This window comes from Drosophila nasuta, chromosome X (assembly GCF_023558535.2).
Source record: "Drosophila nasuta strain 15112-1781.00 chromosome X, ASM2355853v1, whole genome shotgun sequence".
Classification (NCBI taxonomy): domain Eukaryota; kingdom Metazoa; phylum Arthropoda; class Insecta; order Diptera; family Drosophilidae; genus Drosophila; species Drosophila nasuta.
The window spans coordinates 6,958,496-6,982,046 of record NC_083459.1 but is presented as its reverse complement, the minus strand read 5'-3'; the positions used below and the strand labels follow the sequence as shown (position 1 = coordinate 6,982,046).

The 23,551-nt window shown below is 35.3% G+C and overlaps 2 protein-coding genes across 2 annotated transcripts in view; one reads left to right on the top strand and one right to left on the bottom strand.

Annotated features, from left to right (window-relative positions):
- Positions 1 to 503: 503 nt before the first annotated feature.
- The window catches only part of LOC132795078 (location of vulva defective 1), a 33,576-nt gene continuing 10,528 nt past the window's right edge, over positions 504 to 23,551 (bottom strand). The window contains 7 exon segments of the mRNA XM_060805517.1: positions 504 to 1,857; positions 1,942 to 2,115; positions 2,695 to 2,790; positions 2,792 to 3,209; positions 3,282 to 3,864; positions 4,935 to 5,023; positions 14,870 to 14,951. Of these exon segments, the coding sequence (XP_060661500.1) occupies positions 1,747 to 1,857; positions 1,942 to 2,115; positions 2,695 to 2,790; positions 2,792 to 3,209; positions 3,282 to 3,864; positions 4,935 to 4,983 (1,431 nt within the window). The 5' untranslated portion in view covers positions 4,984 to 5,023; positions 14,870 to 14,951 and the 3' untranslated portion in view covers positions 504 to 1,746.
- On the top strand, positions 10,026 to 13,143 carry LOC132796710 (uncharacterized). Its single transcript, XM_060807967.1, has 3 exons — positions 10,026 to 10,127; positions 10,280 to 11,690; positions 12,776 to 13,143. Exons 2-3 carry the CDS (start codon positions 10,314 to 10,316, stop codon positions 12,905 to 12,907), a joined length of 1,509 nt encoding a protein of 502 aa, XP_060663950.1. The 5' UTR covers positions 10,026 to 10,127; positions 10,280 to 10,313; the 3' UTR covers positions 12,908 to 13,143.

Below are 23,551 nucleotides of genomic sequence, written 5' to 3'. Positions count from 1 at the left end.
GAATGCCTAAGTGGATGTAAAGCCGCTGTTATCCACAGAAGTTGCTCAATTGGTTATGTAAAAATTCAAAAATGTTCACTGTTAAAAAATGTCCGTTAATATGCAAATTTTAGCATTCTACGCAGTACGCAGTTGGCAGCATTTGAAACGTTTTTGGTGTTAGCCACCTCAAATACTTACTAACGGAATATTTATGCTTCAAGTTTCAGATAAAACTAATTTTACTTTATATTTGCCAAGTGCCCAATATAAGCACAAATATGCAATGTGCTTGTTCATTAGAAAATCCGCAGAATTATATTCATATGAATTTTGGGATAATTTAAAAGCAAACAGTCTTGGGTATGATTTGTTTAAAACGTTCGTTTATATTTACCACTATAAACGCTGAATAGTATTTGGAGATCATGCAATGTTAGGCAAAACAGTTTAGTTGTGTCTTAACAATTTCGATGGTCATAATTGACAAAGACTTTGTGTGGCAGTTAAACAGTTAATATATCTTGTGTGAATTTTTTGTAATTTGTAGTATGTTTGATTTATTTGTAATACAATAATTTCATATAAAGTTGCACTATATGCTAAACTGGAAGGAATGATTGCGTTTAATTGTTGGACAGACACAAATCTAAACTGTATACATAAATATTACATATATTATGGTAGTCATTGATCGATCATCGTGTGGGGAAACAATATACATACATACGTATAGTATTCTTGAACGAAACTAATTTCGAAAATACTTAACATTTCAAATAAAAAAACTGCATAAATAGTAAGAATATATAAATAAGAGTAAGTGTAAGTAAATTAGGCTAAAGATAATTAAGTGTAGAATTATATTGTAGTATTTATCGATAGTATAACAGAATTTGCAATAAGGAATGCTACGTATACACACATGCACACATACATACAGAACATATGCATGCATATGTATGTATATCAAAATTAAAATCTGGTTTGACCTTCGATGAATCGGTGTATCGCTATCGGTAATCGTAATCCCAGTTGCCTTCCACTACTGTTCTTTTATTGTTGTTGTTGTTGTGTGATGGTAGTGTTGGTAATGGACAGCAGGCAATATGAGTGTCAACAGTGTTTAAAAACTAGCAAATAACATTGCGCACTTACAAATTATACACATACTAAACATAATTTTGGTAGTTTGGCTTAAGTCTAGGTTTTGCTCCTCTGTTGTTGAGCTGCACGAATGCCTATTAATTAGTAAATACATACACTACAGGACCTTCAAATCCTGCTACTCATCATCCCTCTTCATCATCTTCTTGTCACTTAAATGATTATTAGCTACGCGCATTGTGGCGCCTACTTAATGATTATGATGTGTTTGTTTGTGTGCTCCACGTCTGTTGGTTTTCCAGTTAGAATATGAGGATTGGGAAGGGGCGAACAAGCGATAGTAGGGAAGCAAATGTATGGGATGAAGAAAATAGAAAACAATCCAATTACAGTCGCCAGTATGCTCGACTGTTTAGATATTCGGTACTCAATACACAGCAATATTTCCAAAACTACAAATCAAATTTGGCAACTCTAGTGCTTATAGACACTGCAAGATCAGCTGTATTTCTTGTTTTTGTTTTTTTAAGAGTTGTCATACTCTCTTTTGTTGATTGTCACAAAAAAAAATGTCACCTAACTATGAGTACCGGATATTTGGATAAAATAAAATAACAAAGTAATATTAATCGAAACCTTGCACAACAGACGCTAGAAAAATTAAAGCTTTGTATGTTTGACAGTGTCTGTCCAGTAGTTTTGTATTGTCATTGCCTCCAGTGAGTTGAGAAACGAATCGTTGTCCAGGCTATACATCTCATCCGAGTTATCCTGCAATTGCAAAAGAGACTTTTTAGCCTTAAAAGATCAACCAAAAAGTTGCAAAATGTGCCGAGGCGAGAAACTTACACTTACACGCATCGTACTATCATCGATGTAGACGCTCGAATCTGGTTCGCTGAGCGCCTGCGGTTTGTTTAGGTAACGTCGCCGATACAGCACAATGCCAATGGTGCCCACTGTGCAGCAGATGCCAAAGACCGTAAAGCAAATGGCCGAAATAGCGCCGGCATCCAGAAAATATGTACGCTAAAATTGAGAAAAAAAAAATTTGAAATCGATAAATAAAATTTACATTTAATGCACTTAAATATAATTGCACAATTCGGATTATTGCATAATTTTTGCATCAATTTTCAGTTATACATAGCTGTATTTTTTGTATTGTATTATACATAGGAATTATTTTTAATGAAAAGTTGCAGTTAAATGCACAACATCCCTAAAGTATAACCATTTATCATATTGTGTATCGAAAGTTGCAGTTAAATGCAAAACATCCCTAAAGTATAACCATTTATCTTATTATTTCTCAAAAGTTACAGTTAAATGCACAACATCCCTAATATATAATAATTTATATTGTTTGTCAAAAGTTGCAGTTAAACGCACAACAGCTTTTAAATGGAAACATTTATCATATTATTTGTGAAAAGATGCAGATAAACGCACAACTGATATTAAGTTTTACGATAGATTTAAAGGCAGAACAGATCTAGAATATAAGCCATTAATCAGAACATTATTTAATATAAAAAATGATACAAAAAATCAATATTTTGATTGCACATTACAGATAATTGTGTAAGATGTTTTTATGTAACTCACTTGAATGGCCAGCGCTTCGGATGAAATGTTGCCCTCGTCGGGATTGTAGCCATTTATGCTGGGCGTGGACGAGGCGGAGCGTGTGAGCAGACTTTTTTGTGTCGCTGGAGAAATTAATGTAGCGATTGATGTGCTTATATTCGGCCGACAACACCTTCGATTTGCGTGATCGGTGCTCGCTCTCAGCGCGACGTAATTCATCCTCCTTGTTGGCATTCTCCAGCGTAAACGGCGCCTTCTGCAGCTCATCCGACAGCCATTCGGTATTGATTTTGGGCGTCGATGGCGTGGCAGCCAACTGACTCTGTGCCGTGCTATTTGCTGGCGCACTTTCTGTCGATGATGATGTGGACAACAATGATGTTGTCGTTGACGGCATTGTTGTAGTTCTTCTGGTTGTTGATCTCGTCAATGTTGAGGCCAATGTTGTTGTGGTTGCTGTTAGGATGGTGCTGAGTTGCAGTTTCGCTGGTCTCGTGTAATTGCATGAACTGCAGCTGCTGTTTGTGTTTGTACTGCGGAAAAAAGACAAAGCAATTGAAATGACTTTCCGACTGCTGATCGTTGATTTTGAGTTGCCTGCTCACCTTGTGCTACGACTGAAATTCGTATAGTTGTTCAGCTGCTCTGCTTGTAAAATTGCAGCGACTTCTGCTCCTCCTCCTCCTCCTTCACCTTCTGCTGGCAGCTCTGCAAAGTCTGCCGAACGTTTGAACTCAAACTGATTGTGTTGCAGCATCAGTGGCTCCTCCTTTTCCACGTCTCCTTCGTCGGCCACCTCCACATCAATCTCCTCGACTTCGTCACCATTGATGTCATCGATCGCCAACGCATCATCATCATCATTGTCAACATTTAAGGGCGCTTCCTGCTCCTCCTCCTTCTCCGGCTCCTTCTCCTCCGTCTCCTCGATTGGTGTGTAGCTTGTTGTCGTTGTGGACGTCTTTGGCGTCGCTGTTGTCTTGATCGTCAAGTCCATGATGTTGCGCTGCGTAGCCGCTGTCCAGCTTTGGCTCGCCGTCGTCTGATACAGCTTCGTTGTTGTTGTCGCTGGCTGTCGACGACCGTTTGTCAATTCCATGCGTTGCTCCTGCGGCGTTGTTGATTCTAGGCTAATGTCCTGACTGGGATATGTATGCACATGAGGAATGCCATTGGGCAGCAGTTGCACTGTTCAATTAAAAAAGAAGACGACAAGGGTTAAGGATAACAGTGATAATGTCAGTCAAGTCAAGAAATAAATTAGGAATTTTTTTAGTCAGAAAGTCAGACAGTCAGTCAATCAATTAATTAATCTGAAAGTCAGTTAGAGAGTTCAACAGTCAGAAAGAAAGATAATCAGTCAGGTAGTTTAAAAGTGAATCAAGAAAGGGAGTTAGTCCGTTAGGCAGACTCTAAAGCAAACAGTTAGGAATTCCAATAGTAAGATGTCTGCAACTCAGCCAAAATGTCAGTGAATCAATAAATTAGTCAGCAAGTCAATTAAGGAATTGAGCAGTCCGTCAGAAAGGGAATTAATCAGTTAGTAAAACGGGCAAGCAGTTGGGAGAATATCTGCAGTTAGTGAGAATATCTGCAGCTCAATGAGAAAGTCTATCATACTGGAATGAAGTCAGAATATCAAAAGGGAAGTTAGATAGGATTAAGTCAGTTAAGTTAACAGGTATATGGTTGGGAATTCCTTTGGTCAGAACTAAGTTAATTCCGACAGAAAGTTAATCACACAGAAGTAAAGTCAGGTAGTCAGTCAATCGAATACTTAGTTAATAAGTCAGTCAGAAAGAAAGTTTGTCAGTCAGGCAGTCAATACACCAGTCAAGCAGCTGGGAACTCCTTTCGTCAGACTCACAGGAGTGCAGTCAGGAAGTCAATAGGGAAGTTGGACAATCAGGCAGTCAGTCAGAAGAGGATTTATTCAGTTTAGCTAACGGGTAAATGGTTAGGGATTCCTTTAGTCAGGAAAGTCAGTCACACAGGAGTACAGTCAGGAAGACTTAGAAGCTTAGTAAATAAGTCAGTCAGATAGGAAGTTAGTCAGTTAGTAAGTCAGACAATCAACACACCAGTCAAGCAGTTAAGAATTCCTTTCAGCTCGACTCACAAGAGTGGAGTTAGGAAGTCAGTAAGTTAGTAAGTCTCTCAATTAATTAGCTATTCAAGCAGATAATGCATCAAATCAGTTAGTCAGGCAGGAAGTTAGTCCGTCAATCGCACACAGTAAAGAATGTAAACTCGCTTACCACTCAGACAGGTTATCCAGAACCAATGGGACCACCAGTAGAAAGTCATGATGCTGCACGTCCTGTGATTTTGGTCCGACTAAACGGCGCTGCAACGACAAGATGCAAGGAAAGGAATTGTCAGTACTTAATTGTGTGTAGCGTAACAAAAGGCGATCGCAACAAAATTACCAGAAAATAAAGAAATATAAAAAAAAAAATATATACAAAAATATTGCTCATCCGACGTGTGACTCAGCGGCATGGCAAACGCGTCAAGAGCAGAGCAGATCGCGAGCGTCGCTTGCCGCTTGATGCTTGCGATGAAGTCATTTCAAGTCAAGTCATTGAACAGCGCTTTACATTTCTGTGCGCTGTCGAAACCAAACAAAACAAAACACGTTTCGTGGCCCATCCACAAAGTGCAGCCCAGTGACCAGGCTCAAAACATAAAAAAAACAAACAGGCACTGCCAATTTTGGGCAGCCGAATTAAGTTCGCATTGAAGGTCGTCGACTTGCCAACAATAATAAAAAGTTTCCTTTTAGCTGCTCAGCTTATTTATAGCATCCGTTCTTCGAGAGAAATATAAAAACCACAAAAAAAAGAAACCAGTATATAACATTCACAATACTATCAGCATTCCACCCACGCTTAGACGCCCACGATGCCAGCCAGCAGCCGACCACGCCCACTTCGAACAGACGCCTCTTTATCTTAATAGTCGCTATAGTATATAGTTGTAGTTGCTGTGCCCAAAATTAGCATGCCATCTTTTTTCCATTCCAGAACTCGCAATCATTTCGCGTTCTTTCGTTCGTTCGTTACGCTTTTGCATTTGCGTCTTCGGGTATAGACTGATAATACCCTGTACTTTACTTAAAATTCATTCTACAAGATTCTTATTACTCCCATTCTACATTCGTCTGCATCATTTGTAATTTTAATGCCTCATTCCTCATCAACCAAAACAATCAGTCAAAATTTCATTATAAACACAAAAAACCCATTTTGCTTTGCTGATTATCATACAAATAGAGCTGCACTAACTATTCCAAAAATTTCATTTCATTAGCATGAATATTTTAGTAACAATTAATACATTTTTTACATATGTTTTATTTAAACATATTTCGGTAAAGTTTAAAGACATATAGTTTTGTTTTAAAAGTCATCACTTTGATTTTCTGCACGTTTAAAGTCTGTCTAGGGTAGCGTCTCGTCGATCACTCGCCGCTAACACGTTCCTGCCGGCTTGTGCTCTAATTTGTCGCGAGTAGTTTGTGTGCTTGTGCCAAAAACTGTGTACTCTCATTTATTTGGGTTAATGTCTATACAAGTAGCGACCAGGCCCTAAATTTCTGCCTGATAAGATACGAATCGAATCGAACGTATGTGTGTGTGTGTGTGTATGTGTTATTTATGTGCACACTTCATTGTCTGTGTGAGTTTGAGTTTGTATTGATATGACACTCTGACCCAGATCGACCTCAATTGAGCTGGGGACAACACTCGATTACATACTACACTACATATATATACAATATTATTAAGCGTTTGAGGCCTTTGACGTCATTAGCAGCACAGAGGTTGGCAGCAGGGCTTGAACGTGTTACGTATACGCCACGCGGAACATTAAGCATTAAGCATTATATGAATGACACTTTATGCATAGCACGAGGCGTTAAAGGTCAGCTTAGTTATTGTTGCTGTCATCAACATTAAATTCTACAACGCACAAATTGAAACAATGCCGTCAAGAATAATAAAACAATTGTTGCCCAAATTGTGAAGTATAAACAAACAAGCAAACCATAACAGCAACAGCAACAGCAACAACAACAACAAAGGCAACTCAGCGTAACGAATGACACCAAACGAAGCATTGCTTATTTTCGACTCCGGTAACAACTGTGTTATGTTAGGCTAAAAAGCGACGAATCCGACGCAAAGGTGAAGCGCGAAAACCGGAACGGCGCATGAGCAACGCCCTCTAGAAGAAGCGACTCCACACCCACAGCTATGCTAGATATAGTCATATATAGCCACACTATATGTAGTTGCGACTTATGTAAATTTAATGCGTTTCTTTGTTATCCATTATCATTGCTGGCATCTACATCTGTGAACATCTACATATGTAACAAGACAGACATCATATATTGCCGCAATCCTGCATCAAAGAGTTCTCATCAAAATCAAAAAAAAAAAAAAAAAAAAAGAATATCTTAAGACATTGAATAATTACAAGAACTTCCAAACTAAGCTATTATAATACTACAAAAACGAGTAAGAAAGCTACAGTCGAGTATGCTCGACTATGAGATACCCGCTATTTATTGTTAATAAAAGCAAAAGCAAATTAATGAATAGTAAAAATACTAAAACATACCAAAGGTTATAATTGGTATATTAATATGCTACTGCAATCAAATATATACCTAAAATATACCGAATTTATTTACCGCAAAATACTAGATATATAACAAAGGCTATAATTGGTATACTGATATAGTACTACATTCAAAATATACCATAAAGTACAAAATATACCAGATTGTCAGCAAAGAATGTAGATTGTAGTAGACGAAGAATGTCTTAAATAACTTTAGGCATATGCTATAATTAGTATAATAGTTATTGGCATATATATCAAATATATATTGGTATATATATCAAATATATATACCAAAATATACCAAATTTTTATACCACAAAACAATAAACATATACCAAAGGCTATAATTAATATATTGATATAGTACTACATTCAGATATATGCCTAAAATATACCGAATGTTTGTACCACAAAATAATATAAATATATCAAAGGTTATATTATAATCAAAATATACCATAGAGTACAAAATATATCAGATTGTCAGCAAAGACAACTTCAGGTAGATGCTGATCAAGAATATATAATATATACTTAATGAGGTTCAGAGATATCTCCTTCTGCTTGTTACATACATTTCCTGAGTGGACACAGCTTAAATACCCTTCTACTCTATGTATAGTGGATATCAAATTGTAAACTGATTAACAATTTTATCAGTTAGAAAACATTTTTTTCTCTTCAATTATAACTAAAGTATAAATCGCTTATTTCAAGAAAAAAATCAAAACAAATTTTGAGTACACTACAAATTTAGAAAAGTTATTACATAATTAGCTCAATAATTATTTTGTATAATATGTAAAACAATTTCGCATTAGTTAGTGAAATATTTCCTGGTTTAATGTAGGGTTTTTTTTTTAATATTGTTTGTTTGCATATTCGTTCACATTCCAATGACATTTTAATTCACAGTTAAGTGTAAAGTACTTGAGTTTAAATGCTGTTTGCGTAAATTGTGATAAAAAAACGCGTAATTAATTGAACACAACACAAATTTAAGCAGGGCAGCGACATTTGTTGGCGGCAAATGAATTGAGCAATTCATCATTATTTTATGTGTTAATAGTATTAATAATCAATCAATTAAGTAATCAAAATAAACGCGTATAACAAATAAAATTGTATATGCTAAATTTTGTGCTAAATTTCACGAACTGATTTGCTTTAAAAGAGAATGCAAATAAATAATAATATCTAGATAGCCAATGGCATTTGCGGTTGCCACAAAAGTGGACCTCACAATGTGGCAGCGAAAAATGGACTCAAGGCTGGCTGGCCACACGGGTCACTTGACAAAGTCCAGTCCAGAAGCCATTTCATAATCGCATTTTCGAGGGGGTCAAGCCAAAACACAAAACACAAACAACAACAAAAAAAAAAAAAACAAAAAATGAAATGCCACAGAAACACACAAAAACAGATGCACTTTCATATGCGAAAGTAAAGTGCACACACACACACAACTTGAATCTGGCACAAGTGCAGTTCACTCTATATAAATGTTGTGTGTGTGTTGGTGCAATTAAAGCACAAACAAAACACAACAACAAAAAATTAAAATAAAAGAAGAAAAAATAAAACACAAGTGCAACCTTCAAGAAACAACAAAGGCAGCAAACAAATTGAAAAGACGACTGGCCAAATGGCAACAATTAAATGCAGGGCGGCATACTTATTATGCAAATGCCAAGACAACAAGTTGCACGATGGGCGTGCCACACACACACACACACACACACACTAGATTTATGTGTGTTTGTGTGGCAAGCAATGTCGTGTGTGGAAACAACAAATAATGGGAAAGTTCACGCTCACTTTCTAATGTCAGCAGTGCGGCACGCGATGTCACTGAGCGATGGAATTATGCACTCGCAGCGTACTTGCGAGGGTTGCCACCAAACTTTGCTTGCAACTCTAAAGCGAAACTCGGTAATAAGCAATATGAGTTACGGATTAATGTTGTAGGTTTTAAATTGTATAAATTGAAAAGCAAGTTCTGTTCATTTCATAAAGAAAAAAAAAAATTTAATAACAAGTTTTAAAAAGAATTCTGAAATAAATATTATATTTTTTAAGCATCAATAACAACTGAATATATTAACAAGTAAGAAAGCCATTGTCGAGTGTGCTCGACAAAAAAAAAAAAACTAGTATTTGGTATATTGATATAATACTAAATTCACAATATACCATAGAGTGCAAAATATACCAATATTGCTTATTTTTAAGCAGAAATATCGATCTCTGAAATGTATATAATTTCAATTATTTTATTATGTTTATTCTTTAAGTAAAATCCATAATCAAAAAAGGAAATTCTTTCTAACTCTAGTATTATTTAGCACTGACATTAACGTCAAAGTTAAGATAAAAAATTCCATTGTTACTATATATGTAACTATAGAGACATGCACTACAACCCATCGACAGAGAATGGTGAAAAATGTAAGAAGAAGGAAAAACAAAATTGTTTATAATTGAATTTAGAAGTCGAATGCAGTTATAGAATTATTTATTCAAATGTGAAAATAATCTAACTCAATCTTAGTTTAAATTGTGCAAAAATAATAAAAATGAACATTAGAAACATAAAAATGATTTTAAAAAAAATCAAAAGTATGAATACCGCTTTTGAAGTCACTAATCAAACTGCCCTCGTGTTCACAAGCTGGCAAGCTGGCAAGCTTGGCGGCACAACTCAATCTCGATCCGAATTTGAAGTGATGGAAAAAGTGAGAACGGCGTCACAACATCGTCAGTTAGATTAGGATAACCCAGAACTCGGAACTCAAAACTCGAACAACACACAAATTGTAAGTGTTTTGATAAGAAGGCAAATGTGAAGTTCCGACAAGCGGACAAAAGTTCCAGCCGCATTGACAGAAGTCGGGACAGACAGCATCGAATTTGTATTTTGTTCATATCATCTTGAGCATTTTTCTATTTTCTATTATAATACATATAGTCTTCGCGCAGTAAGATTCGACGTAAATTCCTCGATGGAATTTAATCGACATTCACAAAAGTCTTCAACGGCTGTCAGCAGCAACCGCAGCAACAGTAGCAACAATAGCAACAACAACAGCACCAAGACCAACAACAACAGCAGCAGCAACAGCAGCATCAACCAAAGCAGCAAGCAAGAAAATGATGCTGACAAGTCGAAGAATAAGGAGGAAAATACAAAACTGCGTGGACTGATCATGAAGCTATCGATGAGCGATCAACTGCAGCTCTATCACAATCATCAGGATGTCGCCCAATTGTGCGATGGCATTTGGCGCAGCAACTACAAACGCCTCGATTTTCGGCAGCTGCAACACGAGCTGAGCGGCGACAATTTGAACTATTTTCTCAGCTGTATGCAGGAACATTTTCGCTACGTTTATTTCACAGCCGATCGCCTGCAGGACAATCTGAATATCCTCGAGCGTGCTGCCATCAAGGCCCTCGACTCGGTTCAGCACTGTGAGCTGCTGATGTCGTCTCCGCCCTCGGATTCACAGCAATCGCTGCCATGTGAAAGCGGCGCTGGCGATGCCGGACTGGGGCGTGTTGGGGTCATTGCTGCGGTGCTGGGGGGGACATTGATGCCACAGTGGCCGCTGCATGCGTTGCCCAAAATGTTGCGCAATCTGCGTCGCCTGAAAGTGCACTGCGAGGTGCAGGTGCATTTCATTGAGCAATTCCCACAGCTCGAATTGTTGGTGCTCTATGGCGACATCTCGCAATCGGCGTTGACCGGCATCTTGGAGCGTTGCAAGCAGCTGAAGCGTTTGTTCATCAAGTGCAAAAAGTCACCCAGCCATCTGAAGGGCATTGACAACTGTTCGCGCCTCGAGGATGTTTCGCTGCCCATCGCTCTGTTGCAGCCGGCCCAAGATGCCATCTTGGCACTGCCCATGCTTCACATGCTCGAACTGACTGGCAGCCAACAGCTGCCCGAACTGATTGTTGAGTGCATGCGTTTGGTCATCAAGGCCCAGGCGGCGAACATTGAGATCATTCAGCTGAATTGTGGCTGCTTTGAGGGACCGTTGTGGATGCGAGAGACGAGTCTGTCGCGTTGTAAACGTCTGCAGGGACTCGTGTTGAACAATTGCAAATTCGATGATCGCGAGATTGCCGACCTCAAGATGCCGCGTGTCCACAACTATTTGGTCTTGAGTGGTTGTCCCGATCTCAAGGAGTATCAGCTGTTGGACATTGTCAAGAAGTGTCCGCATTTGTCGGAGCTCTACCTGGTCGATTGTCCGCTGCTCACGGGCAAGGTGCTGCACGATATCTTTCGCGTTCGGAGCAGCGAGAAGCTCGACTATCCCATCAGTATTGTGCTCAGTCGCTGTGATGCCATCAGCAACGATTACCAGGAAGAGGTAAAGTCGAAAATTTCATTGTAATAATCGGTAATATTTGTACTATTATTCGCATTAGCTATATCATTAGCATTACTTTTAACATCATCTTTACCACTAAGATTAAAATTGGCATTGGTAGTAGGATTCACATTGTTATGACGATAAATACGTTTATTATTATTGTAGTTTGCATTCGTATTAGTATTCGTATTAGCATTATCATTAGTATTAGCATTAGCATTAGCATTAGCATTTGCTTTGGTTGTAGATTTAGTTTTAGCATTAACATTGACACTAGCATTAGCATTATCATTAGCATTATTATTGCATGAGGATTGCCATAAACATTAGCATTAGCTTTAGTTTTCGCATTAACATTGGCCCTAGCATTAGCATTAGGATTGTCATAAGCATTAGCATTAGTTTTAGATTTAGTTTTCGCATTAACATTGGCTCTAGCATTAGCATCACCATCAGCATTAGCATTATCATTGCATTAGCGTTTGCTTTAGTTTTAGAATTAGTTATAGCACTAACATGTGCACTAGCATAAGCATTATCATTGCATTAGGATTGCCATAAGCATTAGCATTAGCTTTAGTTTTAGCATTAACATTAGCATTAATATTAGAATTTGCATTTGAACTAGCATTAGCATTAAAATTAGCATTAGCATTATCATTGCCATAAGCATTAGCATTTGCTTTAGTTTTAGATTTAGTTTTAGTCCTAACATTTGCACTAGCATTAGCATTAACATTAGCATTATCATTACATTAGGATTGTTATAAGCATTATCATTAGCTTTAGTTTTAGATTTAGATTTAGCGTTAACATTAATATTAGAATCGGCATTTGCACTAGCATTAGCATTAAAATTAGCAGTAATATGAGCATTAACATTAGAATTATCGTTAAGATTGTGATAAGCATTAACACTGTCATTACCAATTCCACTGCGATAATATTTATATTGCAATTTTACAATTATTGTCTCAATTTCACGATTTGGTTATTTGTATTATTTTCATTATCATTCGCTCTACAATATTTATTTATAAGTCTTGTGATTCTCATTGTAATTATTCATATCTTTGCAACAGTTCTTTGAGCACTGGGAATCCAAGTTGGATGTGCTTAAGCTCGATTGCTTGCTAGAGGAGAATCGCCCCATTGAGGATTTACAATTGTTTTTCTACAAGAATCCCAAGACGCCACCTATTCTGGAAAACTAGTCCATCGTTGTCCACTCGAAAACATAACGAACATGAACACGAACTCGAACACGAACACGAAACCAAAGGCGCCGAGTCATCCATCTCCTGGGGAAATGGGAAGTGCGGGAGGAGGAGCGTTATCATCTGACATATTCGCTTGTTATTTTGTTAATCGTAACGTTTTTCGTACTTCACTGAAGTGTAATGTAAGATTGCAGATTCAAGTAAAAACAACCCGTATACTTCCATAGTGTGCATAGTGTATATATATTTCTTTTAGCTCGAGTACCTTGTCTGTTCTTTTTCTGGCCACAAAAACGGCACCACAATTAGCAACTTTCCGAGCGAAGACAACAACAGAGCAAAAAGAGACACAACAACAACAACAACAACAACAACAACTCAAACCAAGAGCCAACAGACAATGGCATGTAATTGTTTTATTTTCTTTTCGTGTCGCTTTTTTTTTGTTGCCAGCGAAGATGAACAATAACAATTAACTTATTTTACATTTTCCAACAAGATTTCTACATTTGCGGTATGTGTGAGTGTGTGTGTGTGAATATGTGGGCGTGTTTTTGTATCTACATCTGTGTCTTTTGCGACTTTTCACTTATCTAACAAATAACTTGATTTTTGTTTCGTTTCGTTTGCCGCATGCAAATCGAAAGTGTTGTGGAGAACAATGCGAAATGAATGTCGCTAGATTTCACTAGAGAAGTCAGAGGTCAAAGTTAGCCAGAGAGAGAGAGAGAGAGAGAGAGGGAGAGAAAAGTCGATGACAATGATAACAATTCAAATACTTGACGCTCTTCAAGTGCTTTCCAATTACATGCTCGTCATTCGCAATATATTTGGTAATATTAGAAAACGAATTTCAGTGCCAAGCAAAACGACAAACGACAAATGACAATCGACTGACACTGACAATTGATTTATCAGCTTTTTCACTTTCTACAATTTGTCTCTTTTTTTACCTTCTATACTTCATATTGCTCGTAAAAAAAGGCTTGACAAATGCTACGAGCAAAACTGAAGCTAATTAGCTAATTAATGAAATGAATAGTTGCAAATTTAGTTAACAGCCAAATTACAAATTTCTTAGTTAAAAATGAATAATGTAAAATTTAAGTTTATTTTACATTCTAAATGATGTAAAGTCAATTATTGAAATGAATTTAGCAATGTTCACTTTAAATGTTCTTTTCACTAATTTCGCAATTTCCCATTGGCTGCAAGAGCAAAAAATTTCCAAATAAAATTCATAAATTTCCTAAACTAGCTTTGGCTAACAATCTGGTATATATTGATCTCTATGGTATATTTGGAATGTAGTAATTCATCGATATACCAAATATGGCCTTTGTAATATTTTTAATATTTTAATGGTATGGTATATTATTACGTATATTTAATAATACTGCATTGTTTTGTTTTTTTTTTTTTTGATCGCAGTTGAGCAGACTCGTCTTTAGCTTTCTTACTTTTTTATTTTATGTAAATTAATTTGAAAATTCGATGCTTGATTTGATTGATTTTTAACAACATAATGTTTATCAATGAATAGACCCGAAGCTCTGTAGTTTCTTTAGCTGTAGCTCGTTCACCATATTTGTATCTCATAGTTTTATGCAATTGCAGCCGCAAACGCAGCCTCGAGACTGGCGGCAACACAATGGCCAGAGATTTGCATAGGCGTCGACTCATTTCGCAATTGAACCAAACAAGTGTATTCGCATCTTCTACAACAACAACAACTGCTACTACTATTATTATCATTGTTTGTTATTGTTGCTCTTGCTGTTGCTGTTACTGTTAATGTTATTACTATTGCTATGGCCATTGTTATTGTTAGTGTTATTGTCATTGTTATGATTATGACGGCTGGCCACTATTGTCTTGAGTCTGCGGATGTGCCGTATTTTTTTTATTTCAGTTTGCAGATTTGCATGTTTGATTTGCTTCACTTTGTGTACTTACAGATTTGCTCCTGCCGCAGCGTCCGGAAGGCTTTTCCTATTGAATGTGTAACTACTTCAATTTTGGAGCGCAACTTTGTTAACTGCAAGGACAGAAGAAGAAAAAAAAACAAAGTTAATTAATACACATACACATATAACATACATACAATGTAGTTGATTGTTTGCGCTTTGCTTGGCCAAGCACTTTTCTGAATTGGTGCGTGCCACACTTTAGGCGCTTAACTTTTGAGGCATTGCCTAATTAAAAGACCATGACTGGTATACTTAATTATGCATACGCCGCGTTGGCCGACAGCCTTAACTCTTGTCTCTATGATCTTGGGCTTCATTCCTCTCGTTGCCTCTCGTTACGGCCAACTGTGCACCCTTCTCATGGTATGAATATACTATCTATTATGATACCATAAAATGTTCATATACTATATCTCAATGCGCACAGCAACAAAACGGCGGCAGATCAATGGGCAATGAGCAATGAGCAATGAGCAAACTCAGCTCAGATTTAGTCAGGTGCATATTCGTGCAATTGAAATACGTTCAACTGGTTTTGGCTTTTTATGGGCTTTCAGCTGATTTGCATACCAAACGGCATTTACTCTTTATTGGTTGCGGCATTTAAAACGCAGTCTTAATTAGACGAATGCAATGCGCCTTCCAAATATAAAACGCAATTTCAATATGAAAATGCCAAATGGAAACGGGAATGGGAATGGGAATGAGAATAAGCATGAGAATGGACATGGGATGGGCACCTCGATGAGAACACAGTTTTTTGGGCCGCTCCCCACAATCTCACACGCACACACACACACACAACTGACTCATACTATACACAAACATACACACACACACACTAACAACAATACTTCTTATTAGCTTTTGGCACTTATATGGCAAAAACGCAGAGAACAAGTCTGATTTTGAAGAACCAAAAATAAGTCTTAGTTGCTGTTCGAATGTTTACCATGACTTTGCGATACTTATTAACAAATATATTTATTACTTACAGCGGAGCAAAGATCTCGAAACATTTGTAGTCAACCATTTAATTAGTACACTTAAAAAGACTGACTTTAAGAGCGATGTGTAGAATGTTCAATGCTGAACAACAAATTAACAAAGCATTTAAGGCATTTTGTTTTTTTGCTTATTTATTATAATTTATATTTTTCTTTCTTCTTTGCCTGTTAAGATCATTTTGTAAGAACAATTTATGATGTAAGATTGCGCTATAGTCGCTCACTCTATTTGAGGCAAAATAACATATGTATTTAAAAATATATATATATATAAAATAATATTATATATATTTAGTAGTTCGTATGGAATTTACAATTTTAAGCAAAACTAAAAACAATAAAGAATTATCTCTGGAAATGTCTAATTTGACACTTTCGGAAAATGCGTTGATTTTTAAACATTCTAATTAAATGAAATCTTTAATTCTAAAAAAGATTTAAACTTATTTTAATTTACTGATATCTTTACTTAAAAAAGTTGAAAATTATTTAAATAAATATATATCAATATATGTTAAAAAAAAGATTATTGAATACAAACATGGTTTATTTGGATTAAGATCTTTTGAATTTAACTTTGTGCAAAAGTTAAGTAAACAAAAGTTATTTGTACTCATTCTAATTGAAATCTTTAATTCCAAAAGTTGAAAATGATTAAAGTTAAAAATATAAATAAATACTAGGAAAAGATAATTAAGTACAAAAATTATTTACTTCGATTTAGATCTTTTTAATTTAAAAAGTTAATGAATGAAACTGTAATAAAAAGGTATTTAAAAGTGATAAATAATTATTTTTTAAGTTTTAAATAAAACAGTACGCTGTTTTGTTAGGAAAAACACTGATGAATTCATTGATAGTATTTTAGAATTGGTTGTGAAATCCATGTGATTGAAATTGTTACGGAAATGTGACTTTCCGTTTCGTTTCTTTTGTCTTCTTCGATTTGCTATCAAATAAAAAAATCCACACAAATTGGGAATACTAATCCCAAGCCTTTTGTAGACTGGAAATGTATCGATTTTGATAGAATTGAAATGTGCGAGACATCCAGCTAACGACGTTAAGCTGACCAATTTTGGCGCTTCGCTTCTCGGCTAACAGCGACACAACATGCAAATCTAATTGACGTAGCTTCTGGCTACACAGACAGAGAGAGATACATCGTTGAGTACCTGTGTGTATGTGTGTGTGTGTTTTTAGTGCGTGCTAAGAATTTAAAGGTGAGTCCGACATGCAATGAGGTCGCCAATTGATTGTACCGACTAGTTGACACACTTTGCTGCGCTTCACTCTTTGATAAGCTTTGTTTTTATTTTTGTTTTTATTTTGGAGAGAAGGCGCCTAGATAGAATGCATATTGAGAGGAAGAAGTAAAAAGTGAAATGCTCTGCGGACAGCATTGAGCATGGCGAGCACGTTCAATGGCCAGATAACAAAGCGTGTCTTGTGGCAACAAAGTGGCACACAGATACGCAGATACGCAGATACTTTTGTATCTAAAACAAACGCCCCAACATCATTCGCAGCGTCGGAGTCGGTGAATGACAACAAATGGAGTCATTAGGCTCCTCAAATGTCATTACCACTTAATTGTTTTTTCTTCTCCAACTGCAAAATGATTTGCAGACTTTTGCGTTCATTCAACTTTCCGTCTGTCTCGGTCTCGATCTCTGTGCACCTTAGCTCAGCTCAATTGCCAATATCCGATCGATGCTGAATAGCTCAACAACTTCCCCAAAAAAATAAACAAATATATTATTATCATATGCGACTGCTAATGATCATGTTAATGATGCGACGGCAACGACGGCGACGACGACTTCCACATTTTGCTAATCACATTTGCCAAATATTTTTTAATCACGCTTATTAAATGCTTAATGCTTAAGCATGGGCAACAAAACAACCTCAGCAACAACAACACAAACAACAACAACAGCAACACAATCAAGCGCAAGCAATGTAAAGACGACAGCAAATTATGCAATTTGCTGATTGCCACATTTGAAAAGCCACCGACAACACGCCCCTTGCTTAACCTCGCCAGCCAGCAAAATGCAACTACTTCAAACACCTCAAACTACACAACGATCGCAACGACTTTGCAATACCCTAACAGTCTCTATTTTGTAATTATTTTTGTTATTCGATTTGGGATACTATGCACATTTCTCTTCTTATTCTAGTTATTTGTGAATTTATTGCTTTGATTTTTATTATTGCAAATTTTTTCTAATTTGATTTTTATTACTATTCATTTATGTGCTGTAAAAGAACTTTCAAATTCTTTACAACTAATTTTAAGACTAGTCATCGCTACTCTGTCCAAAAGTAATTTTATAGTATTACTTAACTATGTATAAAGAATTTAATTATATTTTCAGAATTTAAAATAAATAAATCATATTTAGAACTATGGAAAAAAAAACTTATCAAATGATAAACAATAAGAAATTACTTTCTAATTCTGTGAAAAATTATTTTCAAACTTAAAACAAATAAATAAAATTTTAAATCATAGTAAAGAGCTTTCATCAGATTTCAAACTATATTAAAATAACTTCAAAATTCTCTTAAATTTATGTATTACATAATTTGCACTTTATAGAATTCATTTCTAAAATGGAAGCTAAAAAAGATGATGTTATGTTAGGAAACAAAAATATTATGCAAGAACTTCTAAATTCTTAACATTTTCAATATTTCTCAACATTTCAAAGAAAAACTTTTAATCATTACAAATTAGTTTTATTTTTTTATTACCTTTTTTAAAGAAAAGTTTTCAATCGCATATTTTAGTTTGAAGCGTTGTCAATTTACATAAAAAGTGGTTAAGTTTCAGCGATTTTTCAATCGCATATTTTTGAAAATGAAATGTTAATTTTGTAAGCTCAAAACCAATAAAAAACAGAAGTTAATTATTTATGAAAATGCCTTTATGAAGTCATCAGCAAATGATGAATTAAAAAATATTTCAACGCGTTTCACAAACAACGTCAATAAAATGCCGCTTCAGGGGGGTTGAAATATGAGAAAGAGTAGTTGAAAAAATGGAAAAAAAAAACAGAAAAAATGTTAACTACGTTTTGCAAATATGGACACACTTGATATACCTTAGTGTAGAGTGTAGAGTCTCTTTTGTGTACAGTGTTTAGTGGCGATTACATGAGCAGAGCATGGAGTGTTCGCTCAGATTGCGAATACATCACGTAGAGAGCGAGTCAGAACAAAGCCATTGACGTCATTCGTTGTCGTTGGTCGCAAACATGAGATTGAAGGTTAGCCATGGCTAAAATGAAACTGACTCAGACACTGAGACTGAAACTGAGACGGAGTTGAAGTCGAAGTTGCTGTTGCTGAAGTTGGAAGCTGAGGGCAAACTCAGGGCTGGCGCCAACAGAATCATCGATACGGTTCTCTCAAGGTTTGAACTTTGCTGAACTGCAAAATGCAGTCACAACAACAACAACAATAACAACGTGAGCGAGTGGCCAGCAAAACTTTCATTGGCGAATGGTTTATGAGACCATTGACTTGGGGCAAGGCGTATTTAATATGTTATTGATGTTGCACGCAAGCCAAATGCCAACTGAATATCGGCTCAAGCTAAACTTAGTCACGTTATGCAAACGTTGAAAACAGAGTAAGAGAGAGAGAGAGAGAGCCAATGAAAGAGAGCAGCTCTTAACCCTTTTGGTATTTCCATTTCAATTTCCCTCTCTCTCTCCCTCTCTCGATTGCACATGTTTTGCACACTTTTACTTTCGGCATTTCGTTAATTGCACTACTTAAGCAGCGGGCGGGCCTGGGCTACTTTCCAAAAAAAACACCAAAAAATTTATAAATGTATATATAACCAAATCTATATCTTGGCATTGTTGAGATTGCTAACAAAAGAAAATTATGTTGAACACAACATGCTGGCAATCTGATTGCTTGAGTGACATAATGATGAGAGGAGACAGACACAAAGCACAAAATGGAAAAATGTAAAATGAAAAACGTTTGCCTTGCCCGCTTTTACATTTGTAATAATAGTGCATCATAATTTATTATAATTAATTGTAATTAACTAATTTACCGCCTCGTTCAAGAGCGAGATAGCGACGAGGGAGAGCTAAGATATTGCCACATGCAACACATCACATAATGCAACTACTAAATATAATCGCAACACACAACAGCAACATCATCATCTCTATCTTTATCTACATTCATCTTTCCTGCTGCTGTTGCTTCCTTTCCCCCCATCTTCGTATACGGATATTTATACCCCAAAAAACTATTCGCAAACGCATCGGGGAAGTTGCTCATGGCTTAATAATTGCATCCGTGAGCTAAACAAACTGATTCACTCACTCACTCTCTCACACTCACACTCACATATATGAATAAGCGCTATTTCCCTTAGGAAATCGATCAGCTTGAGATTCATTCACTGCATTGCTTCAATTGTTATTCTAAGAATGCAGTTTTGCAGCGCTTTTCGCAACAGGTTTCACTGCAAAAATACCCTTTGAAACAAGTCGACTTGAGTACGCTTCAGAAATGCTTCAAGCCAACATACGCTAGATGGCGCCAGCATAACATTTCGCTCTTGTTTCATTCAGACTGTTGAAACCTTTGTAATATTGTCATTTTAATTACATTACGTTTTAAATAAATACTTAATAATATACACAATTCTACCGATTTCAGATAATTTAAAAATGAACACTTTTAATCAAATTTCCATAGATTTCTGCAAATCTTTTATATATATGAGAAATAGAACAAAAATGATTAAGCCCTTTGCATTTATTGTAATATATAAAGCATTGCATTTTAAATCTGAAATTTGCAAACAAAATATGTTCAAATTTATCTTTGCAATCTTTACAAATTTTTAACTTTTTTAAAGCAAAAAAAAAAAATACTTTTTGTAGATGAGAAATAGAGTAAAAATAATTGAAACCTTAGCATTATTTATAATATTTAAAGCTCTACATTTTTATTGTAAAGTTTGCTAACAAATCACTTTTAATGTATTTCAAAAATATATATTAAATTGGCAAATATGTAGAGCAAAAAAAATACTTTTAAACAAATGTCTAACAATTTTTGCGTAACATTTGAACATGAGAAATAGAGCAAAAATAATTGTAGCATTTATATATATTGTATTGTTTATAGTGTTGGTCAACAAAAGTACTTTAAAACATATTTCTAACAAATTTTTAAATTTTACAACTTTATTTTCAACATATTTCTACCAATCTCTGCAAATCTTTTAAATGTTAGAAATATTGTAAAAATAATTGAAACTTTTCTTTTTAATGTAATATTTATATTACATATTTATAGCGCTGCAATTTAAATGTTTTTTTTTTTATAAATGTTTAAAAAATACTTTTTGATGAAAGAAATGTTGTAAAATGGTAAAAAAAAAAACAAAGTTGCAGTTGCCATTTAATTGCTATTAACATTTGCAGTTTGTGTAATTTGAACAAATATTTACAGCAGTCTTCCTCTCAGCAAATATGGAAATCGAGAACAACAATTGTAATAAAAGAAAATTGCACAATTTGCTGTTGGGTAAATTTCGATTCGACAGACATCATCAATGTTTATTTTGCAATAGTTACAGGGTAAACTATGAACATACATACATATCTATCTAGTAATATAATTGCACTCTGGAGGATACACAAAGCGAACATGTTTGCACTGAGTCAGACTCACATATATCGGAGTTGACAATCATTGATTGTTTTCACAACGTGCATTGAATAACAATTATTTTAATTACTGAAGCCAAAGAAAACACATACTCCAAACACCTTTTGCTGACTGAATCGTAGTAAAAGTAAATTAAATTCTCTGCCGTAATTCGTTTTTCGTTTTTTTTTCCAGAGCTCAGCAGTCGCCGTTGTGCATAATTGAAATATTCGTTTTCGTTTCGTTTTTGTTGTTATTAAAGTTTTTCGTTGGAGTCTGTAAGTCGGCTTCAAAGACCAAGGTCGAAGTCATGGCGTCGTCGTTGCCTGGGCTGGAAATGCCCAACAAGAAACGCTCCTTTGTCAGTTTTTTTCTCATTTTTTTTTTTTTTTTTTTTGCCATCCAGAATCGAGTTCAATAACTTTGTGCCGCCCCGTCTTTTTGTTTACACACGTGCCGCGAGAGACTTTGCCGTGACTGCGTTCCCATTTCAAATACTTGGTGACTTTATTTACTTCGGGTTGAGTTGGGGAGCTGGAAGCACAAATTGTTTGGCCCATGCATACACATACCAGATGTATGTATGTATATATTATACATGCTTTTCTGTGTGGAATTTACTGGCTGGAAAAGCGGCTGTCAAGAAGGAAATCTTTGCCAAAAAAAAAGATGCACAGTGGGAAGTATAAAACAAGTAAAAAATCTGCAGTCGAGTGTGTTTGACATTTTAGTAAAAAAAAAGAAAATAATGCGGTATTATTTTTTAAATATACCAAATAAGTATACCGAAAATATGGTAAATTATACCAAAGGCCATACTTGGTATATCGATGAAATATAGTAAATAATAAAATACTAAAATATAACGAAGGGTATATTTGGTATATCGATGAAGTGCTACATTCGAAATATACTAAATAATAAAATACTAAAATATAACGAAGGGTATATTTGGTATATCGATGAAGTACTACATTCGAAATACACTAAATAATAAAATACTAAAATATACCGAAGGCGATATTTGGTATATTGATATAGTTCAACATTCTAAACAACCATAAAGGTCAACAAAAGCAAAATCAGCTAAAACCCGATTTTGGTAGGCGAAGAATACCAAAAGCATTTCTTAAATAATTGTTGACAGACTCCAATCAAGCATATGTATATTCTTTAAACGATCAAAGAAGCTCTTTCTGCCTGTTACATACATTTTCTTCAAGCACAACGTTAAAATAAAATATATAAAATATTTAAAGTTTGTCAAGAAACTTAAAATTGTTCTTCTTTTAATTATATTGATGACATTTCTAATTGCCACAAAACGTGAAAATATGCAAACAATAATAATAAATTTAAATTCAAAGTAGACTACACTTGTTTCACTTTCAAGAATTTGAAAATGTGAGTGCAATAAAATGTGATAAAATCACACAATGAAAGCGCAATAAAAATTTGGTTGCTTCAACACATTTCATAGAAATTTCAATTTGTAGAATTTCGTTTTGTCTCTAATTCGAATTCGGGCAATTTTTAGAATCTCTTTATCTAAAAAAGGGGGAAAAAAACCGATTCTCAGAAAGTTCCATTTGAACGCATCAGCATTAAATTCACAACTTGTGAGTTTCCACTGTATTACGTATACGTATTCCAATTATTTATTACATTGTAGTATGTTTGTTTGGCGACCACTTGGCACTCTGGCAGAGCTCCAAGCTAAGCGAAGAGTATATAATATAAATGTATTCAAAGGACTGCACATTAGTCAATGTCAGTGGAGATTTGCAAAAAGAAATTCGATGCCAACCAAATATTGGAAAATGATTAAACACTTTTCATCGGTCATCGGAGATTTATTCAATTAACAGAGACATGTGAAAGTACAGACAGTACAATCAACAATGGCAACTGAATAACGTCAATAGAAAAACAAAACTGAAAACTGAAAACAATGCTATGAA

What these genes read in the sequence shown, in the direction of transcription:
- LOC132796710 (XM_060807967.1), top strand. Translation starts at nt 10,314, where the DNA reads ATGGAATTTAATCGACATTCACAAAAGTCTTCAACGGCTGTCAGCAGC. An exon ending in GCAACGATTACCAGGAAGAG is followed by an intron (nt 11,691 to 12,775) that starts GTAAAGTCGAAA and finishes TCTTTGCAACAG; the next exon opens with TTCTTTGAGCACTGGGAATC.